The 10,002-nt window shown below is 50.9% G+C and overlaps 1 protein-coding gene across 6 annotated transcripts in view; it reads right to left on the minus strand.

Annotated features, from left to right (window-relative positions):
• The window catches only part of JDP2 (Jun dimerization protein 2), a 34,424-nt gene extending 25,658 nt beyond the window's left edge, over positions 1-8,766 (minus strand). Inside the window, exons 1-2 of one of the 6 annotated variants that reach the window (XM_023762167.1) lie at positions 8,747-8,766; positions 3,284-3,507 (exon numbers count right to left, since the gene is read on the minus strand). In XM_023762167.1, the coding sequence (XP_023617935.1) occupies positions 3,284-3,484 (201 nt within the window). In that variant the 5' untranslated portion in view covers positions 3,485-3,507; positions 8,747-8,766. Of the gene's footprint in view, positions 1-3,283; positions 3,508-3,717; positions 3,737-5,711; positions 5,730-6,198; positions 6,219-6,255; positions 6,276-8,746 lie in introns of those variants that run through there. The other 5 variants (XM_023762166.1, XM_023762165.1, XM_023762169.1 and 2 more) reach the window with 5 other exon arrangements.
• Positions 8,767-10,002: the final 1,236 nt, after the last annotated feature.

Here is a 10,002-nt window from a genome sequence, read left to right on the forward strand (position 1 = left end):
AGTGCATCTGAGACGTGGCTATTGCAGCAGCAGCCTCGTCATCAGCCCAGACTCCAGTGTTGCCACTTTCCTGAGTGACTTGACCCCCTCCTCCTAGGACCTCATATTCCTCTTTTCTAACATGGGAAAAACCCAGTCACCAGGATGGATCAGGAAGGGAATAAATGAGATCACGCATGTTAAACAGCACAGATCCTAGTATACAGTCAATGCTTAATAAATGTGAACTGGGATATCTTATAATTCAAGGAACTTTGCTAATTTAAGATGCCTGTGTGAAAACCCACCGAAGGCAGTTTGCCATATGCAAAGAAGTATTTGGGGCATGAGGTTCTGCAACCACTTTATGTTTTAGTTGCTCTAAGAATCAGCACCAGCACCCCAAACACCCACCCACCTTGAGTCTAACTCAGGAAGCATTTGGAGGTCAGTTCCCAGTGCAGGGCTGGCCTTACTTCCTGCCAGCACAGTCTACTTCCCCCTCCCCGCCACCCCCCACCCCACCCCCACCCCCAGCGATGCTGCAGGGTGACGGGAGGGAGAGGCATGCAAATGCGCCCCAGCAATGGCTTGTTATCTTCACGGCCCGGATGGCACGTGTTTGTGGGCACCTGTGAAGACAGCACGTCACTGTCAGGTACAGAGCACATGTCACCAATTTGGAGGAGGCTGTGAAATGTAAAAATACTCAACCCAAATAAAGCCCCCCACCCCCCACCCCCCGCCACCACCAAAAAAAGAAGGCTTCTCCAGCACCTTTTGTAGAGGGAAGAGGTGGTAACTCCACTTCCCAGGCAAGTCTCTGGTGGGCCAGCCCCTGACTAAGGCTTTCATAAGCACTGAAGCCTCAGCAGCCCAGTGATGCGCCTCGGGTACTGGTTTAAAGGGTGATTATACTGTGGAACGACCCCAGAAACTGGTGCTTTCGAGATATGAGCCTGGGAAGGTGAATAGCAAAGGACCAAAGGCAAGGGCCCTCGGAAAAGAAAACAGAAGTCCCCAGTGCAGGTGAGCATTAGTGCTGGGAACACCCCCAGCCCATTTTTCCAGGGCTTGCTTGCCATTTGGCCAAAGGCCTGAGGTCCCCATCTGACAGCATAGCTGCCCACCATGAAGGGAGAAGGAGCCAGTGGTGGGAGAAGGAGAATTCTAAGTAAGCCAAGAAGTGCTATCGACAGCACATTGATCTACAACGTTAATTCACAAGAATGTCATTACCATCAACGCTCATCTTGAAATCATTAGTGGGCATCTATCATGCACCTAATCTAGGTGTTTCAAGTGCAAATGTCTACAATAGGGGCCAAGCAGTTAAGTAAATGAAGGCAGCTGGTGGTAACAAAAGCAAAACCAACAGTGGAAGAAAAATTAAGAATAATAGGGAGGTGTGGGGGCCTGTGGCAAACTGGAAAGAGGAAAGAAGTGAGGGGTCTCGGCGTTCCGTGTAGCTGTTGCCAGGCCAGAACGGGGCACCTGTGAGCAGATCTTCCACGGTTTTAATCAAAGATTAAAATCCAACTTTTTAAGTGACGTGTTGGTTCAAGTTTCTTTTAAAACATTGTGCAGGCCAAACAAAACACATCTGAGAGCCAGATCCAGGATGAAAATGGCCAGTTTGCCACCCCTGGCCAAGCCCCCAGCAGCCCTTCTCTGCAGTTTTTATGGTATTCCTGGGGAGAGCGAGGGCCGAGCAGTAGCTGCATAACATACCCAACTCTCCCCTGCAGGTACCCAAACACCCTTTTCCACGCAAGAGCCCCTCTCTTTGGAATGTCCAGCCCTCCGAGCTCCATCCTAAAGCATGAGCCCCCTCCAGGGTACCTTTGCCTGTGAATGCTCCTCATCAGAACTGCTGAGCACCTGATACTCAGCTGCTTCCCCCGTCCTGTCCCCGACACCTGTCCCCAGCCACCTCTCCCCTCCCACCACTGGCTCCTTCTCCCTTCCAGGTGGGCAGCTATTCTCTCAAGCCTTTGGCCAAATGGCAAGCCCTGGGAAAGTGGGCTGGGGACGTTCCCAGCACTAATGCTCACCTGTGCTGGGAACTTCTGCTTCTCACCAGCCCCCAGGGAAAAGCAGCTCTTCTGCAAGCGAGGCTCATGAGAGCTACAGCTGCAAGGGACCTGAGGAGGGAGTGCTCTGTGTGTGGGTCCCCTGCAAACATCTAAGGCAGACGATATGGGTGGCTGAGGCCAAGCCCAGCTCTGGCAGCTCCTTGAGAAGAAAGGCCTTACCATCCTTCCTCCAAGTTCCCACATTCAGCTGCAGCCTGGGGCCAAGGGTATTAGAGCAATGACATGACTAATGGTAATTTTAAAGATAACGCAATATTAGTGTTCTCTTGTGTGCTTTTCAAAGCATGTGCACAGTTCCATGATCTCCCTTGGTCCTTCCAACACCCCAGAGAGACTGCCAATATATTACTATTACCATTATTATTTTTAAAGACATTGCATTTTTTATTTTATTATTTTTCTCATCCTCACCCAAGGACATGCTTAGAGAGAGGGAGGGAGGGAGGGAGGGAGAAATATCAATGTGAGAAACATCAATAAGTTGCCTTCTGTATGCTCCCCGACTGAGCATCAAACCTACAACCCAGCCCTAACCGGTTTGGCTCCGTGGATAGAGCGTCGGTCTGCGAACTGAAGGGTCCCAGATTCGATTCTGGTCAAGGGCATGTACCTTGGTTGCTGGCACATCCCCAGTAGGGGGTGTGCAAGAGACAGCTGATTGATGTTTCTCTCTCATCAATGTTTCTAACTCTCTATCCCTCTCCCTTCCTCTCTGTAAAAAATCAATAAAATATATATTTTTTTTAAAAAAAACACCAAAAAAAAAACAACCTACAACCCAGGTATGTGCCCTGAGCAGGAATTGAACCAGCAACCTTTTGGTGCACGGGACAACGTTCAACAACTGAGTCACTCCAGCTGGGCCCCATATATTATTATTCATTATTGTTATTAATCACTCTTCCCTTGGCCCCTCAAAGAATCAGAGAAGTTCAACATCCTGTCCTCGCCGGACCTCTCAAACTTTACCATGCCCATGAGTTCCCCAGGGGAATTACTAAAATGCAGACTCTATTTCAGAAGGTCTGGGGTGGAGCCTGAGGCTCTGCATCTCTCACAAGCCACCGGGTTGCACGGATGCTACTGGTCCTCAGGCCCCACGACGAACAGCAATGCCGAAGTCACACAGCGGGTGTGGGGCTAGTCCTGGGACTCGAACCCGGGCGTCCTGCTCCTGGATTCTGCCCGGAAGAACCAGGCTCACTCACCTCACTTTTCACAGGTTGAGGCCTCTTGCCCAGTTTCACCTCCAGGAAATGCAAGGGGGCGATCATGGCCCCGATGTTGCGGATGTCAGCGTATTTCAGCTCCTCTGCAGTCAGGGCCGAGCTGGGGAGTCCGGTCAGGGGGCCGAGCCCTGGCAGAGAGCCCGCAGTCACGGAAGGGTCCGGGATCTGCCCGGGCATCATAGCAGGAGGAGTGGCAGTCCAGCCTGGAGAAGAGGACGCGTGCTGTCAGCCAGAAGAAGTGCTATGAGGGGCTTAAGCCCCCATGTCTTGCCAGGACCTCATCCTGTCTTTCACTAATGTCCCCCTCACCCCTTCCCGTCCCAGTGTCTCTCTCTGCCCTTATTTTGTTACAGAGGGAATCTTAATCCATTAATTCATATCAAGGTTCCCTTGGCACTTAAGGTAATGCTTACTCCAACCATCGGCTCATTGATTCAGCATTCGCCATGTGCTTGGCACTGCATAGTCCGCCTACCAGCCCCATAGGACGGGGGCAGTGCCCATGACACAGAGGAAGAAGCCGGGGCTTAGGAAGATAACTCACTTAAGACTGTGCACAGTTGAAACTGTGAGAGCTGGGATTTAAACCACAACCTACTGCCTCCCAAGAGGGTGGTTTAAAACAGTGGAATCTCAAGCATCTTCGCACCTGTTTAAGAGGGAGCTATTTTGGGCCTGGCACGGTGCCTCCCCTCAAATCACACATCCCGTTCTGCATACTTGTTAAGACACCCTGAATATGAAATGAAGCAAATCGAAGTTAAAGGTGAGTGTGTGCCTCTGGTCTCTATGAGGAGGAGATTGAGGCACAGGAGATGCAATTAATTAGCCTCTGCTTTCCCCAGCGGAGCCCAGTACCAGCAAAGTCCTCCAGGGTCTCCTGTTTCTCAAAGCAAACACGTATTCCGGCTGTGCCAGACCCAAAAGGTTTGCAAGGGAAGACAGATTCAGGCATGAAAGAAAGACAGAAGTTAGACAGGTCAACAGCGTGAGAATTATTTCTTCCCTCTCTTTTCTGGGAGAAGCTTGTGGGTGAGAAGTGGTTACTTCAAGGCACAGCTGACGGTGCAGAAAGCTTGTCATCCAATAAAGCCAGACTTATCTGGTCCCTTTCAGGGCTCCTACCATTCATTCATTCATCCACTTAACCATCCATCCATCCAACTATGAGCAAGAAGGCACATCCTTTCTCCCCATCCTGAGCACCCAGTGTCCCCCAGGCCACCTCAGAAAAGGATCTGAGACTCATTCTCATTAACTTATAGTCTCAGAGCTGGAGGAGGCCCTGTGCTTATCTAAACCACATCCTCCATTTTGCGCATGAGGAAGGCGAAGCTCAGAGAGAGTGAATGACTTGCCAAGGTCACACGGCTAGAACGGGAAAGAGCCAGGGCTGAACTCCTGGGCCCTGGATTTCAGATCCTGCCCTTTCCCTCCTCCTGGGTTCCCAGAGTTAATGCAGAAGGGATGACCTTCTAATAGATGTTCAGACACGAGCCCATAGTGGAGGGTCATTCTCCTGCACAGAGGGCCCTCTACTTTGCCTCCCATTAAGATCCAGGTCTGGGAAGTTCCCTGAATAACCCCATGGCAGTTTGGGTGGGAGCCCAGACATAGAAATGGCCCCTGAGATGCCTCACATGCGACTGATCAATGTGCTGTGACCCTCCCTAAACCTGAGCTGGACTTGAGTCCAGGATTAGGAAGACAGTCTCTCCTCCACCCCCTGGAGCCGGGTCTGCAATGCAGAGGCCCACAGGGTGCCACAGCAGGAGGCTGCTCCAGGGCACGGTGGGTGAGCTGCACGGCTCCCCAGCCTTCCTCCAGGGAAAACAAGAAAAGGGCCAGTGTAAGGACTCATTCCTGTGAGGCAGGAGGATGCCTGGCGGGCAGAAGGAGCTGGTTTTAGGCTACCTGAGCCAAACTGGCAGAGGAAACTCACCTTTCCTTCTCCGAAGAGGAGAAAACCCTACAAAACCCCCTTTTCTAGACCTGAACGGATGCCCCAAGGAGTCACTGACCCCCCAAAAGATGCTTCATTGAGCTAGTCAACACAGACAGGAGGTGTGAGGCTGCAAAATGCTCTGTGCCTGGTGCTTCAGTTGAATACAAACCCCTAAGAAGGGCCGGGGGTGCCATACTCCAGCAAAAACACAGAGCAAAATCCCCTCCGTGGCCAGAAGCCCCGGACCTCCCTGAACTGGAAGGACCCGTTCCTGCGTGGCAGAACGTGCCACGTGGGCACTGAGCAAGTGGAGGGGTGACTTCAGGGGGAAAGCAGCAGTCATGGCTGGTTGACCCACATGACCCCAGCGCGTAGCATCATTTCTGGCATAAAAAAATAATCAACAAAGACTTAGTGAATTGTAAATAAGTGAATGAAGGAAGGAACAAATGAAAAACTCACGGTGGAACAAAATTCAGTGAGCGGGGTCAGGATCTATCTCTGGAAGTCTGGATGCTCGTCACCAACCTCCCGATGATTCGTTCCCACAGTGGACCCCAAGAAAAACACCCCGAGGCTCCTGTGTGTTTCCCTGCCTGAGCCATCTCTGAGAGATGGAAGCCAGACCCCACTCTGTTCCGGGAATGATAGGCTCTGCCTGCAGCTTCTGTTTATTTTCATACAGATGGTATAAATGAGACACTAACAAATGGTCCCAAAATATCTGCTACTGTGAAATCCCCCCTCCGAGAGGGGTAACCACGCTCTGGGAGCAGCAGCCTCATAAATTCTTGCCATTCCTGCTTCCCTGTGAACCCAGCCCAATGACAAGCCTCACTCAGGGGATCAGGCTCCAGGCTTTCCTTTGCAGAAGCAAAAAAAAAAAATAAAAAAATGCCCCTCTCTTTCCTTCCCCCGCAAGGGCGCCCCTCACTGCTCAGATACAAACCACAAAGTCCTTAACACATGCCATTCCTAGGAGACAACCACAACAGCTGACATTCACCAGCCAGAAGTCATCCTAACGGCAGGAGATGGAGGAGGTGGAGCGCCTGCCTCTCATAAGTGGATCCTCATTAACTGGGAAGAGCTGGCTGATGATCCGAGGCTGCAAGGCCACTTTGGTGATATGAAAAATAAAACAATTTGATGTGATTTAGAGATCTATGGGGGGGGAGACAGTGGCGGGGAACCAATAACAGCCAGGAGGAATTCACCCACTTCAAGGAAGACATAGGAAAGATGACAAGAGGTGAAATCATCTCCCAACTGGTTGTTCCATACGGAAACAATTTAGTAGGAAAGGGAGAACTAGGCACTAAAAGCTTTAGGGGAAGAACCCAGAGTTTTTTTTCCCCCCCTTCGGGGCCCAGGAGGTCCAAAAGGCAGATAAACACCCTCCATGTTTCCATTAGTAACTGGGATGCATAAATAAAGAGCAAGTGCTATACATTGGCAGAAGACCAGAATTGGCAAATGAAGCTTCTGCCTCCAAAGACAGGCTGAGAATCCAAGAAGACTTTGGCAATTTGGGACACTGACCAGGAATAACTTGGAAACGAGCCCAGGAAGAAAAACTGGGTAATGGACAGATCAAGATGGGACCGACGAGCAAGGCATGAATAAGACAGAAAGCGTGCAGGAGGTCACCGCGAGAGCTGCTGCTGACCCCCAAGAGCATGAGTGATTTGATGCAGGTCCCTAAAAGCCAGCTTCGGAGAAACAGGGAGCGTGTGGATCGACGGGGAAAGAACCTGGAGACCTGGTATTGGTATCTCTCTATTCTGACTTCCTCAGGGATGGTAGGCACACCGTCAGGGGTGCTGCCTTGTATAAGCAGAAAAGCCAGAAAACATTTCAAGTCCAGAAAATGGACCCTATTGGGAGATATTAACATGAAACATCATTTTTTTTAGCTGAGAGGAAAAAAAGATACAGGTAATTTGAGTTTTCCCCCCCTTTTCTTCTCTTGTTTCACTGTATGTAAATCTATAAAATATCATATTTTTTAAATGGGAGTATCTGCAAATAACAGCCTTGCTTTGGTGGGTCAATTTTTACGAGAAAGTGCCAATAATTGGAATTTCATCTAGAATGGCAAAGATGGATTTAAAAAAAAAAAAAAAAAAGACAGGTTAAGAGACAGTTAGGATCTGCATCATGAAAGTTAGGATCTGTCCATAGAAACAAAAGTTTAAGGGAGGCTTTCAAGTCCCTGGGCCTCTTTGAGAAGGTCAGCTCCGCTCCAGGCAAACAGCTAGCGAGGCGGGCATAAGGGGCCAGGAATGAGTGTGCAAGTGAGTGCAGGGTTCGAAATAGCGGAGGTGAGTGAGGACAGACAAGGAGCGAGGGAGTTAGTCCACAGGATCAGGCCCCAGGAGCACTAGTGGAGTTGGAAGAGCAGGTAGCCAGCCCGGCTGGTGTGGCTCAGTGATTGAGTGCTGACCTATGAACCAGGAGGTCACTGGTTCGATTCCAGGTCAGGGCACGTGCCCCAGTAGTGGGCTCGATCCCCAGTAGGGGGTGTGCAGGAGGCAACTGGTCGATGATGTTTCTCATCAATGTTTCTATCTCTCTCCCTCTAAAAAAATAAAAATTTTATATATACATATATATATATATATATATAGAGAGAGAGAGAGAGAGAGAGAGAGAGAGAGAGCCAGTAGCTAGTACCTGGGAATCACCAATAGCAGGTGGGTGGTCTTGGGAGCCAGAGCGTGGCAAGATTCCCAGGAGGACACTGTGTATGTGTGTGTGTGTGGGGGGGGGGGGAGGGACAGGGGAGACAGTACAGAAAGATGCCAGGCCAGTGATCACAGAACATAGTAATAACTATCATGAATCTTGGAGAATTAAATAGTAAACTTGTTCTTGGAGATAAGGAATTATCTGAGATGATCTCTCTCCTGGAGATGCAGAAGGCAAGGAGCAAATGGGTGGAGAAAGCCCCTGAGAACAAGGACGAGCTGAAAAGGGCCTCTCCAGATGGCTGTCCCAGCTCTACAGGCAGGAGAGTGAGACAGCTTATGGGTGGGAGCTTTGGAGCCAGGTCAGCTCCATGTACAAACTAGCTCTGCCCTCCCTCGCTGTGTGACTGGGGCAAGTTCCCTCACCTCTCCGGGCCTCACCTTCCTCAGCTGTAAAGTGGGAATCATAGTGTGATTGGCCCTGTAAGGATGAAAGTGGTGAAAACTTGGAAAGCACCTGGAACAGTGCCTGCCCCCGTGAGTATGAAGTCAGTGTAGCCACAGGGGCCTTCCTTCCTGAAGGACACACGTGCTGGACGACCCCGCAAGGTCACTTCTAACACTGGTCTCCTTTTCCTACAGCCGTGAAGGGGATCCCCCCAGAGGACTCTCTGCTCCCCCACTTTCCAGCTCTAAACCCCCAGGGGCCAGGACCATCCTGTACCCAGTCGGTTCCTGCAGAATAGAAACAAAGGGGGCAGGTCGGGGCTGTGTACAAGGGTGCAGAACCCGGGCCCAGCACTTGACCTTTGCCCCAGTTTCTCCAAGGTCTCCTCCATCCTACATTCCAGAACACAGCTGCATAGATCGCTGGCACCACCAGCTGGCAGGAGCAGGGGGCCAGCATCCTCTGTGTCCTTCTACCTACTCTATCCTTGTCCTGCTTAGAAGGGGTGGCTCCTCAGATCTGCCTACGAAGAAAAAGAGGGGTGATCGCGGTCAGAAGCCGCTGCCAGGCATGGGCACGCTGGCATGCATGACCCCTGCACAGGCATCCCAGCTGCGGAAGAAACCGGAACCTCTCCCCAGGAAAGGCTCCTCCCAGGAGGCCAGAGAAATGCTTTCAACAAGGCCCTGTCTGTCGGCACAGTCTCCCCTGCCTGGTGTAGTAGGTGTTCAGCAAACACACAGGAAGTTACTTCCGCCAGGAATCCATACCCCGAGCTGCAAGATGAAGCTGGGAAAGCACCGCCACCCGACAAGCCTCTATCCTCTCCTCCCTCTTCGCCCCATCTCTGTTCCTTGGCTGCAGGAGCTCAGAGCATGATACATTGCACAGTCATACACACACAGTGTGTGATAAATCCCTTGGCCCCTTTTTTTAAAAATGCCCCTGGCCCTGCTGAAGCTTTGGAAATGAAGCTCCACGCCTGGAACCCCAAGGGCTGCAGCAAGAAAACAGACTTAAAAAAGCCCCAGAACGGTGGGCTCTGGCCGGGCCTCCCACAGCCAGCAAGGAGTGTAAAGAAACACAGGCCGAAATTCCAACCTGGGTCGCTAAGGCATTTGTCTCCGCTGAGCACCGAGAGGCCAAACCACACACACGCACCAGAGTGCACACACACATACACACACAGGCACACGGAGCTTGGCAGCCCGTAAGTTCCAGAGCTGGTAACACAAGCCACGGAACCGACTGCCAAGACAAGCAACAGAAAGAGCCAGGCCCAGTTTCATTGGCCACCATACGCTGCATATGGCCCGGGACGCAGCCAAAACAGTGTTCTCACCCTCCTCAAAGGCATAGGAGACCCTCTGTTTTCAAACACACCTCCACAGAGCCTTAATTAAAGGAAAATGGAAAAATAATGTGTCTGCTGCTCTCCCCCTGCCTATATAGGTATGCACACACACACATACACACACACACGCATATTCATACACACTCACTCTATGTTTCTCTTCCTCCCATTTCAGTTTCAAACATAATTCATTCGCATGGAAAAAAGCAAACTGCATCCTGCAGCAGAAAAGCAGAAAAGAATGTTGCCTGCCCTCAGCCC

Source organism: Myotis lucifugus, unplaced genomic scaffold (assembly GCF_000147115.1).
Source record: "Myotis lucifugus unplaced genomic scaffold, Myoluc2.0 scaffold_235, whole genome shotgun sequence".
NCBI classification, from domain to species: Eukaryota; Metazoa; Chordata; class Mammalia; order Chiroptera; family Vespertilionidae; genus Myotis; species Myotis lucifugus.